The sequence below is a fragment of the Schistocerca nitens genome, chromosome 4, assembly GCF_023898315.1.
Source record: "Schistocerca nitens isolate TAMUIC-IGC-003100 chromosome 4, iqSchNite1.1, whole genome shotgun sequence".
NCBI classification, from domain to species: domain Eukaryota; kingdom Metazoa; phylum Arthropoda; class Insecta; order Orthoptera; family Acrididae; genus Schistocerca; species Schistocerca nitens.
The window spans coordinates 913,131,742-913,153,560 of NC_064617.1; the positions used below are offsets into that span (position 1 = coordinate 913,131,742).

The following is a 21,819-nucleotide window of genomic DNA, read 5'->3' on the forward strand; positions in this document are numbered from 1 at the left end:
AATACCTTACCGTTCTTCATCGTTCCTGAAAGTTTGTAACGTCGTCACTGAATCACCCTGCATACTGCCACTGCTGGCAGAGCCATACTGGACATTCTACTAGTTAGTCAGCTGTTTATTTGACAGTACGATAGTGAAGCCATAGTCACACTACATAACATTTTTCTTTAAAATAGAGAGTTACATTAGCGGTTTCAACGAACTACGTCATTTTCAAATGTAAAACATTGGTTGTAGAATATATAATGGGAATTGTGACCATACATCTAACAACAATTACGAAAAATGATGATAGCAGGCAACTGAGGCAATGGCGGCACTATCAAGTCACAACAAGTTATTCCCATGATTACCCAACCGTTCATTCCATATCCTAATGTAGAACAGATAAAAACTACATCACAGTAAAAATTGCAAAAGATTCTTGCAAATGTATCCTGTGTGATACAAATTCAGAAATCTAAAAATTAAATTTTTTTCTTTATTAGATTTCAATCCCCCCTCCCAAAAGAGGGGGGAGGCTAGCAGCAACGCAATATGTTGCTCTACAGCCTACAGAAAAGTTAAAACACATAATGAGAATAGAAACAAAGAAGAAAACAGGCGATAAAACGGTGACATTGTAAAAAACGGTAAAATGGCGGTAAGGTGTGGAATTTAAAGTATAAAAAAAACATTGCGGTGATGATGTGGATGAAGAAGTAGACGGACACAAGTAAAAAACATGGTGACAGTCTGGTTCCTGTCCGCACCAGATAAAAAAACACAACTAGCGACAGTATGGTGGCTGATCGCAACACTGAGAGGAGATGCACAACACTGAACACTCACTTATAACAGCACTAGATACGTGACCCAGACCTATGACGGTGAAAAGGGGGGCCCGATGGAGGGAGGGGACATAGAAGAGAGGGGGCTGGTAAGAATTATTTTTTTTTTCTTTATTGTGAATTCATTCCTGTGTCCCATATGGGCAGGGGAGGGCTGTCAGCAGCACAATCCGCCGCTCTTCAGCCAAGTGATATAACAACTAATACAATAATAAAATGTTACATATAAGGCAGTAAAAAGGGAACCATAAAACAGAGCAGGGGGAGATAATGGAGGTAAAAGTACACTGACATGGAGACGTTCATGGGAAGACAATTAAAATGTCGACCAAAAGTTAAAGAACACAGTTGGCGATTCATAGAATACAAAAAAGTCACTGAAGTCACACGCACAGGATAAAAGTTGGACACAGTATTAAAAACACTCCAGAACAACACACTTTAAACCCAGTTGGAGCCCACACGATGAAGAATAAAACTGCCAGGTGGGACCTGCCAAGGGAGACGCCTGAGAAGATGGAAAAGGAGGGGAGAGCAAGGGGTGGCAGGGGAGGGGGTGGGATGAAAAGAGAATGGGGGTCATCAGCGGGTGCACCAAGAGGCAGGAAACAGGTGGGGCAGGAGAGTAAGACGGAAGACAAGGCAGAAGGAAGCTCAGAGACACTGAAGGGGAGCACAAGAGAGGGAGGGGGAGTAGGAGGGGAAAGCCACTCAGGAGAAGGGAGGGGGAGGAGAGGGAGCCCTGAGGAGGAGGCAGGAGGACTGTGGGGTTAGAGTTGGTAGCAAGGATAGATGTTGGGGCAAAGCTTATCATCTGGGATGGGTAGATGGTGGAAGTTGCATTGGGAAAGGAGGCGGAGGGTGTGGAGATGGAGAGAGGGTGGGATATAATGGTAAAGGCGCGGCAATGGGCTGGGGGTGGAGAGGAAGGGAGACACCAGGGGGTGAGGGGGATCAAGGACAGCATATAGTGTGTGGATATGTTCAAGGAAAAGGAGAAGGTGGGGGAAGGGGGATGAGGTCGTAGAGGATGCGCGTGGGGGGCGGACTGTGGATGCATAAGGCGAGGCAGAGTGCATGGCGTTCGAGGATTTGTAGTGATTTACAGAACCTGGGAGGGTGGAAAGGCAGGCAATGCTGGCATAACAGAGGGTGGGAGGCATCAAGGATTTGTAGATGTGAAGGGTGGTGGAAGGATGCAGACCCCATGTCTGGCCGGACAGAAGTTTCAGGAGGTGGACCCTGTTGTGAGCCTTGTGTTGGATGGTAAGGAGATGGGGAGTCCAGGTGAGGTGGCTGTCGAGGGTGAGGCCAAGGTATTTTCGGGTAGGAGTGAGATTAATAGGACGGCCATAAATGGTGAGGTAGATATCATGGAGATGGAAAAAGTGGGTGGTGCGTCCTATGATGATCGCCTGGGTCTTGGAGGGGTTGATACGGAGGAACCACTGGTTGCACCAAGCAGTGAATTGGCCAAGGTGGGTTTGGAGGGAACGTTGGAACCGTTGGAGGGTAGGATATAGGGCTAGGAAGGAGGTGTCATCAGCATATTGGAGGAGATGAACAGGCAGGGGAGGTTTGGGCGTATTAGCAGTGTACAGGAGATAGAGGAGAGGGGAAAGGATGGAGCCTTGGGGCAGGCTGGCAGAGGGATTAAAAATTATTTTTTTTTCCTTTATTGTAATTTTTACACCTATACATATACATAGGTAGGCTGGCAGCAGCATCTTACGCTGCTCTTCAGCCTTCAAGTTGACAATGAGAAAAAACATGAAGAAGATACATAATACACCCCTGGAAATTGAAATAAGAACACCGTGAATTCATTGTCCCAGGAAGGGGAAACTTTATTGACACATTCCTGGGGTCAGATACATCACATGATCACACTGACAGAACCACAGGCACATAGACACAGGCAACAGAGCATGCACAATGTCGGCAAGAGTACAGTGTATATCCACCTTTCGCAGCAATGCAGGCTGCTATTCTCCCATGGAGACGATCGTAGAGATGCTGGATGTAGTCCTGTGGAACGGCTTGCCATGCCATTTCCACCTGGCGCCTCAGTTGGACCAGCGTTCGTGCTGGACGTGCAGACCGCGTGAGACGACGCTTCATCCAGTCCCAAACATTCTCAATGGGGGACAGATCCGGAGATCTTGCTGACCAGGGTAGTTGACTTACACCTTCTAGAGCACGTTGGGTGGCACGGGATACATGCGGACGTGCATTGTCCTGTTGGAACAGCAAGTTCCCTTGCCGGTCTAGGAATGGTAGAACGATGGGTTCGATTACGGTTTGGATGTACCGTGTACTATTCAGTGTCCCCTCGACGATCACCAGTGGTGTACGGCCAGTGTAGGAGATCGCTCCCCACACCATGATGCCGGGTGTTGGCCCTGTGTGCCTCGGTCGTATGCAGTCCTGATTGTGGCGCTCACCTGCACGGCGCCAAACACGCATACGACCATCATTGGCACCAAGGCAGAAGCGACTCTCATCGCTGAAGACGACACGTCTCCATTCGTCCCTCCATTCACGCCTGTCGCGACACCACTGGAGGCGGGCTGCACGATGTTGGGGCGTGAGCGGAAGACGGCCTAACGGTGTGCGGGACCGTAGCCCAGCTTCATGGAGACGGTTGCGAATGGTCCTCGCCGATACCCCAGGAGCAACAGTGTCCCTAATTTGCTGGGAAGTGGCGGTGCGGTCCCCTACGGCACTGCGTAGGATCCTACCGTCTTGGCGTGCATCCGTGCGTCGCTGCGGTCCGGTCCCAGGTCGACGGGCACGTGCACCTTCCGTCGACCACTGGCGACAACATCGATGTACTGTGGAGACCTCACGCCCCACGTGTTGAACAATTCGGCGGTACGTCCACCCGGTCTCCCGCATGCCCACTATACGCCCTCGCTCAAAGTCCGTTAACTGCACATACGGTTCACGTCCACGCTGTCGCGGCATGCTACCAGTGTTAAAGACTGCGATAGAGCTCCGTATGCCACGGCAAACTGGCTGACACTGACGGCGGCGGTGCACAAATGCTGCGCAGATAGCGCCATTCGACGGCCAACACCGCGGTTCCTGCTGTGTCCGCTGTGCCGTGCGTGTGATCATTGCTTGTACAGCCCTCTCGCAGTGTCCGGAGCAAGTATGGTGGGTCTGACACACCGGTGTCAATGTGTTCTTTTTTCCATTTCCAGGAGTGTAGATAGATTGACAGACAAAAAACAGTAGACACAGAAATACAAAACACGGAGCCGTTCACATTCGACGAAAATTACACTGAAGCACGTTGGCACGGCGCACAAATACATGATTCGACGTCACAGGTGAACGTTGGAGTGTGACGGTGAACACTAACACAAACATGACGGCACACACACGAGAAACTGATGGCGATGATCTCTGGTGCGCGAATGTCCATGTAGTGTGTACAAATCCGGGGACCTGCCAAGAGGGGAAGAATGGTGAGGGGGAGGGAGAGGGGTGAGCAAAGATGCCAATGGCAGAGGAGACGGGAGTAGGAACAGAGGGAGGGGAAGCCCGGGGGAGGAGTGGGGATAGAGGGAGGAGGGAGAGAAGGGAGAGGTTACCAATAGGAACAAGACACAGGAGGAGGGAGGGAGGATCAAAGTTGGTAGGAGGGATAGATGGAGGGGTGGAGGGCATCATCAGGGAGGGGAGCTGGCGGAAGCCACCTTGGGAGAGGGTGTGGAGAGTGGAAAGATGGAGAGCAGGTGGGACATGGAAGTACAGGCGCAGCAGCAGACAGGGGCGGGAGAGGATGGGAGAGACCAGTGGGTGAGGAGGATCGAGTTTACGGGAGGTGTAGAGGATCTGTATCCGTTCGAGGAAAAGGAGGAGGTGGGGGAAGGGAATGAGGTCATATAGGATCCGTGTGGGGGAGGGGAGAGGGATGCGATAGGCGAGTCAAGGAGCATGGCGTTCTAGGATCTGAGGGGATTTGTAAAAGGTAAGGGGAGCGGAGATCCGGGCAGGGTGGGCGTAGCAAAGGATAGGGCGAATGAGAGATTTATAGGTATGGAGTATGGTGTAGGGGTCCAGACCCCAAGTTTGGCTGGAAAGGAGTTTGAGGAGACAGAGGTGGGAGCGTGCCTTGGCTTGGATTGTCCGGAGGTGGGGGGTCCAGGAGAGGCGACGGTCGAGGGTGACACCAAAGTACTTAAGGGTGGAGGTGAGGGCGATAGGATGGCCATAGATATGTAGAAATCGAGGAGGCGGAAGGAAGGGGTGGTTTTGCCTACAATGATCACCTGGGGTTTGGCAGGATTGACCTTAAGCAACCACTGGTTGCACCAAGCGGTGAACCGGTCAAGATGGGATTGGAGAAGGTGTTGGGAGCGCTGCAGGGTGGGGGCAAGGGCAAGGAAGGCAGTGTCATCGGCGTACTGGAGAAGGTAAATGGGGGGTGAAGGCGGCGGCGTGTCCGTTGTATACAAGAGGTACAGCAGAGGGGAGAGGACGGAGCCCTGGGGCACACCGGCTGAGGGGAAAAAGGTGTAGGAATCCGTGTTGTGGATGGTGACGTAGGAAGGACGTTGGGAAAGAAAGGAGCCGATCAGATGGACGTGGTTAATAGGGAGGGCGAAGGTTTGGAGCTTGAAGAGGAGACCGGAATGCCACACGCGGTCATAGGCTCGTTCGAGGTCAAGGGAGAGGAAGAGAGCGGAACGACGGGAATTAAGCTGTTCGGAGAGGAGATGAGTGAGGTGAAGGAGAAGGTCATCGGAAGAGAAGGACGGCCGAAAGCCACACTGTGTAACGGGAAGGAGGCGGTGCTGGCGGAGATGCTGGTGGATGCGTCGGGTGAGGATGGATTCCAGAAAAATTAAACACATATATGTATATTTAATCATTATCATGGCGCCAACTCCGATGAGATAAACACATATAATAACCAAACCATAAGTTTAATAAGAACGGCAAGCTCTATATTGAATGCAGCACATAATTTTACTACGAATGTCAATTTTACTATCAATTTCAAAACACGCTGCACTCTCATATAGGACTGACACACTACTAACTTGCTAACATAACATTGCTCCATTTTCCTGGTAACCCATTCTGTGACTAGAGGGCATGACTGTAGTATAGAAACACACAACACAAGACAGGATCTTCATAAAAATAATAGGCGCTTGATGTCGCCACTGTCAAGTTTTAACGAAACTAGTCTCTAGTTGAAACACAAACACAAACCAAAAACTGGTATACAAACCAAAATACTGGTATACAGCTTTAAAATTAGATAGAAAAGCATAGTCGATAAAGTATGAAAACAAAGAAATACAGCATTATAACAACTAAAATATTGTTATACATACATTACAAAATACCAGTTCGTTGCTTCCAATTAAGAAATCCTATGTTACAGTCTTTCACAGAGACAAGTACAAAAAACAAATTAAAGTCCTATTTACTAGATACATTAACTATGTATTACGTCAAAACACTATATATCACAAGCATAATTCTTTTAAAGAAAAAATTATGTACTGTGACTATAGCGTCGCTACTGTAGTGTCAAATAAACATTTAACTCATATTATAGTCACACTCCTTTGCGACAATTATGGTCAACTACCTTCAAGAATAGACTGGCGTTCATAGTTGGTGACCAAACTTGCCATGACTCAACTTCAGTGTTTGTAAAGTTATTTTAAACTTCTCCTTTTTCTTGCGATTTGGCCCACATCGTCGCTTGATTGGCATGATTAGGGTCGGATTTGGCATAGATGCCCTTCCTATCGCACCCTGTTACCCCTGGGACGGAATACGTGTACAACTGTCTGTGTGTAGTGTTATTGATGTGAAAGTGCGCTTTAGTTTTCTAAAATCCTGGGAATCATGTAACTGAGATGGGACTTGGGTATCAGTCTGGTATTCAGGCAGTGAGATGAAGGAAACCACCTAAAAATCACATCCACGCTGAACGGCACACCGATCCTCGACGTGAATCCACTGGGCGGATTCGATCCGCATTTCCGAATGCGCCTCTTTATCCCGCATGGCTCTCCGGGCGGGCATTGTACAGTTATTTTAATAAATTATTGATAATTGTGTCTTAGTCTCTGTTGCCACCATTATTCTGTACAGTTCCATTTTGCCTTGAGACGAAGCTATATGATTACTGAGTGCTTAGCAAGCCACTTCAATACAGCATCTTCTTTCTGTGGTATAGGGCTACCACGTTTATGTTCGACACCAAGCTTATTTGGTGAACACAACATCAATATTTTTCATGGCAACTGCTGTTTACATTACATGTGAAACACATTTTTCTTTCCATTCACTACAGTATCTCTCTTTCACTAGGAAAAGGATATTAAATTACTGTCAAGACTGAAAAACTTAATATGTTGTTGTATACTGATAAGTGATATTAAGATGGCTAAGCAGGGTTGGCTAGAGCACAAATGTATGTAGAGGCTTATCTCACTAGGGGTAAGATAGATACTGCCTACAGGAAAATTAAAGAGACCTTTGGAGCAAAGAGAACTACTTGTATGAATATCAAGAGCTCAGATGGAAACCCAGTTCTAAGCAAAGAAAGGAAAGCAGAAAGGTGGAAGGAGTATATAGAGGGTCTACACAAGGGCGATGTACTTGAGGACAATATATTAGGGAAATGGAAGAGGATGTAGATGAAGATGAAATGGGAGATACGATACTGCTTGAAGAATTTGACAGAGCACTGAAAGACCTGAGTCGAAACAAGGCCCCGGGAGTAGACAACATTCCATTAGAACTACTGATGGCCTTGGGAGAGCCAGTCCTGACAAAACTCTACCATCTGGTGAGCAAGATGTATGAGACAGGCGAAATACCCTCAGACTTCAAGAAGAATATAATAATTCCAATCCCAAAGAAAGCAGGTGTTGACAGATGTGAAATTTATCGAACTATCAGTGTAATAAGTCACAGCTGCAAAATACTAACGCGAATTCTTTACAGACGAATGGAAAAACTGGTAGAAGTCGACCTCGGGGAAGATCAGTTTGGATTCCGTAGAAATGTTGGAACCTTTACAGACGAATGGAAAAACTGGTAGAAGTCGACCTCGGGGAAGATCAGTTTGGATTCCGTAGAAATGTAGGAACACGTGAGGCAGTACTGACCCCACGACTTATCTTAGAAGCTAGATTAAGGAAAGGGAAACCTACGTTTCTAGCATTTGTAGACTTAGAGAAAGCTTTTGACAAAGTTGACTGTAATACTCTCTTTCAAATTCTGAAGGTGGCAGGGGTAAAATACAGGGAGCGAAAGGCTATTTACAGTTTGTACAGAAACCAGGTAGCAGTTATAAGAGTCGAGGGACATGAAAGGGAAGCAGTGGTTGGAAAGGGAGTGAGACAGGGTTGTAGCCTCTCCCCGATGTTATTTAATCTGTATATTGAGCAAGCAGTGAAGGAAACAAAAGAAAAATTCGGAGTAGGTATTAAAATCCATGGAGAAAAATAAAAACTTTGAGGTTCGCCGATGACATTGTAATTCTGTCAGAGACAGCAAAGGACTTGGAAGAGCAGTTGAACGGAATGGATAGTGTCTTGAAAGGAGAATATGAGATGAACATCAAGAAAAGCAAAACGAGGATAATGGAATGTAGTCTAATTAAGTCGGGTGATGCTGAGGGAATTAGATTAGGAAATGAGACGCTTAAAATAGTTTTGGAGTTTTGCTATTCGGGAAGCAAAATAACTGATGATGGTCGAAGTAGAGAGGATATAAAATGTAGACTGGCAATGGCAAGGAAAGCGTTTCTGAAGAAAAGAAATTTGTTACATCGAGTACAGATTTAAGTGTCAGGAAGTCGTTTTTGAAGGTATTAGTATGGAGTGTAGCCATGTGTGGGAGTGAAACATGGACGATAACTAGTTTGGACAAGAAGAGAATAGAAGATTTTGAAATGTGGTGTTACAGAAGAATGCTGTAGATGGATAGATCACGTAACTAATGAGGAGGTATTGACTAGAATTGGGGAGAAGAGAAATTTGTGGCACAACTTGACTAGAAGAAGTGATCGGTTGGTAGGACATGTTCTGAGGCATCAAGAGATCACCAATTTAATATTTCAGGGCATCGTGGAGGGTAAAAATCGTAGAGGGAGACCAAGATATGAATACACTAAACAGATTCAGGAGGATGAAGGCTGCAGTAGGCACTGGGAGATGAAGAAGCTTGCACAGGATAGAGCAGCATGGAGAGCTGCATCAAACCAGTCTCAGGACTGAAGACCACAACAACAACAAGAAGATTTGTTCCATTATATACATCCACTTACAGATTTATTGTGATAGCCGGAATGTGTAACTTTAACACACTCCTCGAGCCGTTACTGTGACTAGCGCGATTTGTCTGGACTGAGTTCTGTTGAATGCAGCGATCATCAGGGAGCGTAGAAAATGATAAAGAAGGTACACGGAATTGACGAGGACGTTGCAGTATATCTGATCACTAAGCGTCCAGTTTCACTCAACGAAGCGCTCGCTAAAGCGAATATGAAATGTGTAGCGTGGTCAGTACTGCGCGGATAGCGTGCTGAAAGGAAATCAGCAGTACTTTGTTTCTATGTGCCCGCTGCATTGTGCGCCGTGGCAGTGAAGGATATGAAAAGGAAACCGTCACTAAAGATGAAAAAATGGATTAGCAGACGGGAGAACCTCTTTTGGAGGACTTATCATTGAATGTAATAAAAATACTTAATTTAAATAATTGTAAGATATAACCATTTTTCACTGTACATAATCGACTGTGTTTATTCAGAAAACCCTTCTTAGCTGTGTGTTATATACAGGACTCCTGACAAGTGAACAACCGAAATTCGAAAGCTGTCAAAAAAAAGTTGTTGTACGTAAACATCATCATTGCCAGCTTCACTTCAGTTTCTCACCTGTTAAATGTAACTCCATCTTGGGCTCAGGATTGTGGAACAGCGGCTGATCGATAAAATGTAATAGTACTGTACCAGCAGCCGTTATTTTGATATTGTTTTCTTAGGCAACCAGTTTTGACGTTCCAATTACGTTATCTTCAGGCCTGTAGCATGGATGACACCAAGTACCACTCGTGCATGTCTAACACAAAGCACCAAAATACATATCTAGTTCCGTAGATACCCGAAGTTAATGATGGTGTGTGCTCGTTATAAATGTGACAGAAACTCATACGTTGTTGATGCAGAGTTTTCCTTTCCTTTCTAATTTCATCCACTGTTGTTGTGGACTCTACACTTCTACTCTTGTAACAAATGCGAAGTTTAATTTAATCCTGTAACGCGCTTTTTGCTTTTGTGGTAATCTTTACTTCCGATTATTACAATGAAGGCTTTCATGATCGGTCGTGGAAGTTGCTGGTGAATATTTCCTCTTTTATTTCCTGACGTTTCGTGCCGAGCTGCGTTGGATATCTTTAGAGGAGCCCTCGTTTCATTGAGACTTGACGACTGATTGATCGGACGTCAGAGAGCGACTTAAAAACTGAAAATGGGGCGTGGAACAAGTCTACCACTGCCGATCACGTGTAAACTTCCACCAAGCCTCTTTTTTAACCGCCGACGCAAACAGAAGGCTCTTACAAGTTTAACGTGTGTATCTGTGGCAGCGTAGCTCCCAAACTAAAGGTCGAATTGTAATTTTTTAAATTTGAAATCGGGATGGTTCTTAGCTAGTCCCATGAATGTGTGTTTAGCTGTTCAAACTTCGTCAGCTAAATTAAGTAAAAATGTTTTCCGCCAGCGCGCTCTCTTTATTCACGCGACGTAATACGTAAGAGCTGCTTCAGGCATCGTAGTAGTAGATTGTAGAGCTCAAAAATGTCTAAGTAAAAGCACACGAGAACCTATGTTCATCTTTTACGGTTGGCCAACAATGGTAATTTTTGTCATTTGAAGTCCTACGTTCAGCACCTATAAAGGAGAAGAAGGGTGGTAGTGATTCAACTGTAAAAGATAAACATATGCTCTCGCAGATATTTTTGTACCTCTTTTTGAGATCTACAGTCAGTACTAAATCAAATAATTTTTATGTAATGGTTTAGGCAGCCTACTGCAAGAGAGCGCAGTGGCAGCTCACTTTCTTCCAACTTGATTTAGAATTATCGCCTGTACTTATGTTTCCTGAAACGTAGCGATTAAATGTATGCCGGCCGCTGTGGCCGAGCGGTTCTAGGTGCTTCAGTCCGGAACCGCGCTGATGCTACGGTCGCAGGTTCGAGTCCTGCCTCGGGCATGGATGTGTGTGCTGTCCTTAGGTTAGTTAGGTTTAAGTAGTTCTAAGTTCTAGGGGACTGATAACCTCAGATGTTAAGTCCCATAGTGCTTAGAGCCATTTGCTCCAATAAATGTATGTGAGAATTAAAGAAAGAAACACATAAATCACATAAGCGAAAACGATCCCGCGTCGCAATTTCGTGTTTCATCCCGGAAAGTATTTGTGTGAATGCGGGGATAGAGTGTCGATAGTACCGTGTCTTCTAGTAAAATATAAAGTTTAAAAAGTGTGAAATAAAACTTAAAGACTAAAAAACTCTAAAAAAATGTATTGCCATTTAAGTTTAACATAAGTGATAACGTTTAGAACCAAGTGTCGTCGCGTCGAAGTACCGCTAAGTAAATAAATCAAAAAGAAATATATATAAAACTGATAAAGTATGAAATTGAAATACGAGTAAGCTACCTGGGCAACGTAGGTAAATATCAAAACGACGATATCATATCGTTGGGTCTAAGTCTTAAGTAATTTACTCGGAAAAATTCGGAATACAGACACAATTGGCAACGACGTATGCCCTCAGGCGACTGGCCGTTGTGGTCGCCGCATACGTCACGCCCCACGCGTTGCATGCCACACGGCGTGCGATTCGTGCTCGCCTTTTAATGAAGCGTGAGTTAGTACGCTATCATCAAACCACTGCAGGACATAGTTAGACCAGTGCATGAAACCAGGTTCGTACGTAATTACGTAAAAGTATGATGGAAAAAAAACTAGGTACACTACTTGCCATTAAAATTGCTACACCACGAAGATGACGTGCTACAGACGCGAAATTTAACCGACAGGAAGAAGATGCTGTGATACGCAAATGATTAGCTTTTCAGAGCATTCACACAAGGTTGGCGCCGGTGGCGACACCTGCAACGTGCTGACATGAGGAAAGTTTCCAACCGATTTCTCATACACAAAGAGCAGTTGACCGGCGTTGCCTGGTGAAACGTTGTTGTGATGCCTCGTGTAAGGAGGAGAAATGCGTATCATCGCGTTTCCGACTTTTATAAAGGTCGGATTGTAGTCTGTCACGATTGCGGTTTATCGTATCGCGACATTGCTCCTAGCGTTGGTCGAGATCCAATGACTGTTAGCAGAATACGGAATCGGTGGGTTCAGGAGGGTAATACGGAGCGTCGTGCTGGATCCCAACGGCCTCGTATCACTAGCAGTCAAGATGTCAGGCGCCTTATCCGCAGTTACAGCCGTAACGGATCGTGCAGCGACGTCTCGATTCCTGAGTCAATAGATGGGGTCGTCTGCAAGACAACAACCATCTGCACGAACAGTTCGACGACGTTTGCAGCAGCATGGACTATCAGCTCGGAGACCATGGCTGCGGTTACCCTTGACGCTGCATCACAGACAGGAGCACCTGCGATGGTGTACTCAACGACGAACCTGGGTGCACGAATGCAACACGTAATTTTTTCGGATGAATCCAGGTTCTGTTTTCAGCATCATGATGGTCGCATCCGTGTTTGGCTACATCGCGGTGAATGCACATTGGAAGCGTGTATTCGTCAACGCCGTACTGGCGTATCACCCGGCGTTTTGGTATGGGGTGCCATTGGTTACACGTCTCGGTCAGCTCTTGTTCGCCTTCACGGCACTTTGAATAGTGGACGATACATTTCAGATGTGTTACGACCCGTGTCTCTACCCTTCATTCGATTCCTGCAAAACCCTACATTTCAACAGGATAATGCACGACCGCATGTTGCAGGTCCTGTACGGGCCTTTCTGGATACAGAAAATGTTAGACTGCTGCCCTCGCCAGCACATTCTCCAGATCTCTCACCAATGGAAAACATCTGGTCAATGGTGGCCGAGCAACTGGCTCGTCACGATACGCCAGTCTCTACTTTTGATGAACTGTGGTATCATGTTGAAGCTGCATGGGCAGCTGTACCTGTACACGCCATCCAAGCTCTGTTTGACTCAATGCCCATTCGTATCAAGGCCGTTATTACGGCCAGAGGTGGTTGTTTTGGTCACTGATTTCTCAGGATCTATGCATCCAAATTGCGTGGAAATGTAATTACTTGTCAGTTCTAGTATAATATATTTGTCCAATAAATACACGTTTGTCATCTGCATTTCTTCTTGGTGTAGCAATTTTAATGGCCAGTAGTGTAACTCTCCTCCTTAACAATGTTAGGCTAATTAAAGACGGATTGGTTTTTCATATTTTACATAATAAGTAATTATAACTTCATAGCGATTTTGAGGTGTGGATGTGGGACGCACAGGACTGGAAGAGATGACGCCAAATAGAAGACGCTTATACCCAGCAATAGCGGAAGTGTGCTGTTCTAGAAAAGATAGCTGCTAATAAATTCTTTTTTTTAAAAAAAAAAATTAGTTAGCGGCATAGAGAGAGAGAGAGAGTATTTTTTTGTGCAGGTTTTTTAAAATTTTGGAATTTAAGTTATATCGAAGTATTTATTTCGCTCTCCGACGTCCGATGTTAGCTCACATTTATGTCTGATGCGCCGTTGTTCTATGAGCCTCACGAGTTTGCTTTTGACTGCGCTACGACCTGCTTCACTAAGAGCGCCGGTGCCACTATAGGACATCCCAGCGCCCCTCTTTTATATAGGACGTTTCTATTTAGAACAAAGTTATTGCAGTGTAGCGCTCACGACACCACAAATGGTCACAACTCGACGCCTATATCATGACATGGTGCAACGACGCCCCCTAAATGTGGTCGAACTAAAATATCCTGACGTACGGTGGCGCGTGATGTGGAAGACTGTACACGATGCCATGCTTCATTCCGATGTCGTTTCCCAATGGTACGTAGTCGTTAATGGGAAGCTGGTGACGCAAGAACATCTCTACAATATCCACATAGCAGAATCTCCCAATTGTGTGGGTTGTAATACGGTAAATTCTGACGAGCACCGCCTCACCTGTGGAGAGGCGGAACCGGTTTGGCACCTAGTGCGGCAGATGCTGGCTTATCTCTTGCGAGTTAGGCCGGTGCATATATCTGCACGCGCGTTATTATTTCCGGATGAGACATTTTACCCCAAGACTCGAACCAACTCCGTCACCTTGATACGTGGACATGCGGTCCATTACCTCTGTCGTGACGGACACAAGAATTTACTTGACTTCTGGCACTATTTGCAAGAAAGACATCATACTATTTCCGGGCATAACAGATATCGACAATACTTCGCAAACTACCTATGGAGTGCCTTTCACAGCCCGCCGTGTAGCTGGAATGTTCCAGGCAATCGCAGATGAGGTCAGAACGAACTGCAAACGATCATATATTGAACAATCTTTATCAGTGGGCGCAGTCGCTGGGAAGCCCAACTACGAAGTGGTAGCTTTATTTTCATGTTATTTACGTTTACTATCTTCGATGGTGTCTTCATTCTGTTTTAGTTTTCCAGTCCTGATTAACTATGACTGTTCACACATTGATATCTATATAAATAAATAAAAACTAAAAAAAAAATCCGTCAGTCGGCAAGAGTCAGCGGAAACAAAAACTGAAGCTGCTCTGGACAAGACGCCAGCAACAAAAATGTTTCATAGACCACGACCATACAAGTGTCACCAGCAGCTAATTTTTACTTCTGATGTCAAAAAGAGACTGATTCAGTTAATACTGTCCAACTAAAACATTCACGCGTTCTGTGCACTTCGTTGGCACACACTGGCGACTAGGATCTTTAGTCGTTATAGATCCTGAATTTATGGTAGGAAAATATGACGTGCTAAATTTAACTGGATTCAATATTCGAAATATGGACTTCTTCATGAAGACTAAAATACGGAATTACCAAGCAATCGGCAGTGAAGTGCTATTACTACAAACATGTCTTATGTATTACATTATAGAAATTACATATTATCAGCTAATAAAGTCAATGAGTTTCTTGCTAGTTGTCGTGATCGACTGTGCTAAATAATCGATGGTCGAGTATGAAAAGAAATCACATGCTTTCTGTTCGAAATCATTTTGATGGTTCGCCGCGGGAGCTTATGAACACACAGCTACAGACGCCCTCGCCGTTTGAAAGCACACGTGTAAGTGAATGCTTCGGCTTCTCTCGGCATAATTCGTGTGTCATCGTACACGCTATCACGCACGCATATACAATAGAGTTGCCGTCGGTTCTGCAGCAGCCAGTTTCAGCAACTCCGCAGACTCGAGGAACGTATAACTGGGCTCTAGCAACACACGTTTCACTCAGCTCACGGATCGAGACCGTAAAAAATCATCTCTTGAGTACTATAAACTTACCGATAAAGTAAGCCCTATGATTCTTAATCCGCTCTGTACGCACATTGGTTTCTCAACACGCCCTGAATACAAAAGATAAGTGATGAATCTCCAGGAAGAGCTCGCGATTCCGGGCGGGAGATTCAGTTCGCAGTAAATAATGCACAAAAGATGCAAGAATTAACACAGCTGCTATTATAATCCCACTTAATAATGCCCAATGAAAATTCTACGAAAATTACTTACTTGGCAGTCGATTGTATATTCTCTGCATGGTCACACCGAAAGCTTCCCTGCCGAGAAAGGTTCTCGTGAAGTTTCCAAACGGGAGAGTAGGTTCCGCGTACGGCACTCCCTTGTTCTTCCAGCACTTGTAGCTACTGGAGAACCACAGGTAGAGAGCGAGCACGGCCGCCGACAAAACGACGACCAAGTCGCCGATCCAGGATTCCAGAAGCAGCGCCATCTGCAGTCTGGAAAAAGGAAAAGAAGAAACGGTGTCAGCATCCAGCGGAAATTTAGCAAGGTGTCTTTGGACGCGCGCGCCGTGTTAGGTAAGCTTTTTGCAGGCTTCGGGGTTCACGACAAAAGTAACTGACTGAGTGTAAGTATGTGTATTTGTAAACTATACATAAACGAGGATCTAACTATGTTTATAGATGTATGGAAACGCTGTGTGAAAAGCAAACCCTTGTTCCGCACTCCGTTCCCGTACTGCGGGCAGTATGTTTTTTAAAACTAACATGGAAACCTCACCTACTGATAATTCAACAAAAGCGCCCAGTAGAATAAAACTACTAGCAGGCCAAACACGGGGATTGCAACCCTCCACTATCCTTCACGCACACGAAACCTTGATCCGACTTATCCTTTGCTATGCCAATGTTGTATGAGTATTCGTTCCACCCAGCTTCTGTCAGTTCCTCGAAATACTTGAACGCCGTGCATTCCGCCTCGCTTTCCACGACCGTTCTTTCTCTTACGAGGATCCTCTATCATTTCATCAAATTCCCATCTCGTCTCACTCACACCTCTGTACTTTGTACCGGGTTCCCGGGTTCGATTCCCCGCGGGGTCAGGGATTTTCTCTGCCTCGTGATGACTGGGTGTTGTGTGATGCCCTTAGGTTAGTTAGGTTTAAGTAGTTCCAAGTTCTAGGGGACTGATGACCTCAGATGTTAAGTCCCATAGTGCTCAGAGCCATCTGTACTTTGTTGGCACACTCCATCGTCTCAACATCCCTCAAATACAAATCTCTGCGCATATTTTAAGACACCGCACACCGAATTCTACCCAGATCTCGGAAGGCTTGCATTGAGAATAACAGGTCATAACACGATGCTACTAATATACACTCCTGGAAATGGAAAAAAGAACACATTGACACCGGTGTGTCAGACCCACCATACTTGCTCCGGACACTGCGAGAGGGCTGTACAAGCAATGATCACACGCACGGCACAGCGGACACACCAGGAACCGCGGTGTTGGCCGTCGAATGGCGCTAGCTGCGCAGCATTTGTGCACCGCCGCCGTCAGTGTCAGCCAGTTTGCCGTGGCATACGGAGGTCCCTCGCAGTCTTTAACACTGGTAGCATGCCGCGACAGCGTGGACGTGAACCGTATCTGCAGTTGACGGACTTTGAGCGAGGGCGTATAGTGGACATGTGGGAGGCCGGGTGGACGTACCGCCGAATTGCTCAACACGTGGGACGTGAGGTCTCCACAGTACATCGATGTTGTCGCCAGTGGTCGGCGGAAGGTGCACGTGCCCGTCGACCTGGGACCGGACCGCAGCGACGCACGGATGCACGCCAAGACCGTAGGACCCTACGCAGTGCCGTAGGGGACCGCACCGCCACTTCCCAGCAAATTAGGGACACTGTTGCTCCTGGGGTATCGGCGAGGACAATTCGCAACCGTCTCCATGAAGCTGGGCTACGGTCCCGCACACCGTTAGGCCGTCTTCCGCTCACGCCCCAACATCGTGCAGCCCGCCTCCACAGTGGTGTCGCGACAGGCGTGAATGGAGGGACGAATGGAGACGTGTCGTCTTCAGCGATGAGAGTCGCTTCTGCCTTGGTGCCAATGATGGTCGTATGCGTGTTTGGCGCCGTGCAGGTGAGCGCCACAATCAGGACTGCATACGACCGAGGCACACAGGGCCAACACCCGGCATCATGGTGTGGGGAGCGATCTCCTACACTGGCCGTACACCACTGGTGATCGTCGAGGGGACACTGAATAGTGCACGGTACATCCAAACCGTCATCGAACCCATCGTTCTACCATTTTAGACTGGCAAGGGAACTTGCTGTTCCAACGGGACAATGCACGTCCGTATGTATCCCGTGCCACCCAACGTGCTCTAGAAGGTGTAAGTCAACTACCCTGGCCAGCAAGATCTCCGGATCTGTCACCCATTGAGCATGTTTGGGACTGGATGAAGCGTCGTCTCACGCGGTCTGCACGTCCGGCACGAACGCTGGTCCAACTGAGGCGCCAGGTGGAAATGGCATGGCAAGCCGTTCCACAGGACTACATCCAGCATCTCTACGATCGTCTCCATGGGAGAATAGCAGCCTGCATTGCTGCGAAAGGTGGATATACACTGTACTAGTGCCGACATTGTGCATGCTCTGTTGCCAATGTCTATGTGCCTGTAGTTCTGTCAGTGTGATCATGTGATGTTTCTGACCCCAGGAATGTGTCAATAAAGTTTCCCCTTCCTGGGACAATGAATTCACGGTGTTCTTATTTCAATTTCCAGGAGTGTATTAACAGCTAGCCAGCGATTTCTCATGGTAACAGCACAGCTAGCGACTGATTAAACCAGAAAAGTGCTGGAACAGAGAAGTGCTGTGTATAAAAGATGTGTAAAAGATATGTACATAATTATTCATTCTCTATATAGTGTAGTCGTGTTTCATCCATTTAATAAATGTTTGTAATGTCTTCGTTATGTCTCATCAACTACAGACACAACATTACCAACTGCCATCTTTCCCCACCTCTCTGCCGGCCGGTGTGGCCGAGCGGTTCTAGGCGGTTCAGTGCGGAACCGAACGACCTCTACGGTCGCAGGTCTGAATCTTGCCTCGGGCATGCATGTGTGTGATGTCCTTAGGTTAGTTAGGTTTAAGTAGTGGTAAGATCTTGGGTACTGATGGCCTCAGATGTTAAGTCCCATTGTGCTCAGAGACATCTGAAACATTTTTGAACCCACCTCTCTCACACTTCATCAAGCCTACCCCTTCTATTTCCATCTTACGCTACCACTCTCCTCTTCATTCTACTGTCTTCCTCATAGGTAATTCTCCTACTTCTTTTCTGTCTCCCTTTAATGGCTCAAAATGGCTCTGAGCACTATGGGACTTAACATCTTAGGTCATCAGTCCCCTAGAACTTAGAACTACTCAAACTTAACTAACCTAACGACATCACACACATCCATACTCGAGGAAGGATTCGAACCTGCGACCGTAGCGGTCTCGCGGTTCCAGATTGAAGCGCCTAGAACCGTTCGGCCACCTACGGCCGGCCTCCCCTCAATCCACCCAAAAATAAACTCTCATCTCTACAGTTACAATCCAACGGACCTCTAAACCTATACGGATATCCTACATCTAATGTTTCTGTCACCCAAATATGTTTCCACTAGAGCAGTTACTTCATGTTTTAGTCAAAGTGTAGTGCTGCTTCTTCGTGTTTCTTTACTTTCATTCTGCCTTTTAGATTTTTTTCATTTCATGAAATATCGAAAACTCTGCTTTAAAATGCACGCTATTTCAATGATAAACGGTGCCGTGCGGTTCATGGCACCAGTCCCTTCCTTGTCCAGTTCCATGCGACGACGGAATCCTAAATGCCGTTGACTCATTAACGTGGCAGTAGTCGCAGAGTGAGCCAGGCGTGTGATTGATCCTGTATCTTTTCCGCTTTTTCGAGATCGTTTCCGTAACTGCATCGTACCAGACGGAGCGCACGGAAGATGGCAGCCCCGCGTGAAGCACGTTTTCCCTGGGCAGCGATGAGTCTGAAGCGTAACAGAGGCGGGCGAGTGTGCCGGGACTTAGCCCAGTTCACTGCTAGTAGCTCCACTTCACCTTAATGCGTCTGCGCGTAGCGCGCAAATATTGCACAGTAATTAATTATAAAATTAAGTCAAAATTTCTTTATCACACTTTGTTAACATATACTTTAATGTAATAACATTTTAAATGTCAAGTCTTAAAGTAATTAAATCAATAGTTTTCATAAAAAATACCGTTTTAAGAAAAAATAAGTGGCGCTAAATAATAATGATAGAAAGCCAGAATTTGGTCATAATGTTCCAATGCATGTCAGAAATAAATGGTGCAAGTTTCAATAGGATAGAATAAAAATTATCTTCAGAATCCACATTTTTAAGAAAAATTGAAGGCGCTAAATATTAGACTTAGAAATGTAAAAATATGTATGATGCTTCAGTTCAAAATAAAAATAAGAAACTAAGAGACCACGTTAAGCTACCTCTAATAGTTTTCGAGTAATTTAATGAAAGCCAAATTTGTAACTAAAACATACCCATTTGTAGTAGATTAAGTACCTGTAATTTTAATGCTAGAAAATTTATAGAGTGATAGAGCTACAGTACACGTGGTCTAGGGGTAGCGTCTTTGATTCATAATCAAAAACGTCTTCGGTCCCGGGTTCGATCCCCGCCACTGCCTAAATGTTGATAAATAATCAGCATTGGCGGCCGAATACTTCCGGCATAAGAAGTCAGCCTCATACTGCCAACGGTCTTGTCAAAGAGGGCGGAGGAGCGGATAGAGGTTCAGGGCACTCTCTTGTCCTAGGGGTGGGAAATTGCCCCTAAAGGCGGAAGAATCAGCAATGATCAACGACATGAGGATGCAGAAGGCAATGGAAACCACTGCATTAAACACACGTAACGTGTATCCACAGGACATGTGGCCTGTAATTGAAGAAGTGTCATGATGATCTCTCCATTGGTTTGAGAGTAAATCGGAGAAAGACGAAGGTAATGAGAAGTAGTAGAAATGAGAACAGCGAGAAACTTAACATCAGGATTGATGGTCACGAAGTCAATGAAGTTAAGGAATTCTGCTACTTAGGCAGTAAAATAACCAATGACGGACGGAGCAAGGACATCAAAAGCAGACTCGCTATGGCAAAAAAGGCATTTCTGGCCAAGAGAAGTCTACTAATATCAAATACCGGCCTTAATTTGAGGAAGAAATTTCTGAGGATGTACGTCTGGAGTACAGAATTGTATGGTAGTGAAACATGGACTGTGGGAAAACCGGAACAGAAGAGAATCGAAGCATTTGAGATGTGGTGCTATAGACGAATGTTGAAAATTAGGTGGACTGATAAGGTAAGGAATGAGGAGGTTCTACGCAGAATCGGAGAGGAAAGGAATATGTGGAAAACACTGATAAGGAGAAGGGACAGGATGATAAGACATGTGCTAAGACATGAGGGAATGACTTCCATGGTACTAGAGAGAGCTGTAGAGGGCAAAAACTGTAGAGGAAGACAGAGATTGGAATACGTCAAGCAAATAATTGAGGACGTAGGTTGCAAGTGCTACTCTGAGATGAAGAGGTTAGCACAGGAAAGGAATTCGTGGCAGGCCGCATCAAACCAGTCAGTAGACTGATGACCAAAAAAAAAAAAAAAAAAAAGAGCTACAACAAATTTTAGGAGCGAAATATTAATAACAACCAATACAAGGGCTTTTAAAGTTACAATTCAGAGGTAATGATCTACTGTCAGTCCCACTCTATAAATTCTAGAAGGCAAATTTTTTATTCAAGCGAGCTGAAACTTTTTCTTTTGTTTCTAACAACTTACCTGAATTCAGGTGACAATTAAGAAGATTCTAAATTAATTCATAACTTTGATATTACAGATTATGTGTCCGAGAAAACGGTCGTTCAGGGACTGCTGCTGTGTGCATAAGGCAGATGACAGCAGATGTTCCCTTGGCCGTCTGCTGCGGCACATATATAAGTACAGTCCGAGAGGCAGGAAGAGGTCCACCTCTACAGCTCTACAACCTTCAACTCCTTCCATCAATTCCCCCTCCCAGATGATGCCCTCTCTCCTTCCATTTATCCCTCCTATCAACTCTGATCCTCACCTCCCCCTCCATCCGTGTGTCCTTTTCCCGGGCTCTCTCTACCCCCCCCCTTTCTATCCTGTTTTTCCCCATCTACCCTCTCTCTGACTCCTTTCTCTCCCCTCCCCCCTGCCCCCATCTGCAGCCGTGTCACCTCTGTAGTGCTGTGAATGTTCAGTGCTGTGCGTCCCCTGTCAATGTTGCGAACAACCACCATACTGTTGCTAGTTGTGTTTTTTATCTCGTGCGAACAGAAACCAGACTGTCGCCGTGTTTTTTTCATTGTGCCTGTCTACTTACTGTGTGTCTCATCCGCAGCGC

General features: G+C 45.8%; 1 protein-coding gene across 5 annotated transcripts in view; it reads right to left on the bottom strand.

The window, feature by feature from the left end:
- Positions 1 to 21,819, bottom strand: part of LOC126253494 (cytochrome P450 6k1-like) — a 482,739-nt gene that overhangs the window by 57,585 nt on the left and 403,335 nt on the right. For 3 of the 5 annotated variants that reach the window (XM_049954875.1, XM_049954874.1, XM_049954870.1), the window contains exon 2: positions 15,615 to 15,841. The exons of the other annotated variants lie outside the window; for them this stretch is intronic. In XM_049954875.1, coding sequence (XP_049810832.1) covers positions 15,615 to 15,834 — 220 coding nt within the window. In that variant the 5' untranslated portion in view covers positions 15,835 to 15,841. The remainder of the gene's footprint in view (positions 1 to 15,614; positions 15,842 to 21,819) is intronic. 5 annotated transcript variants of the gene reach the window in all.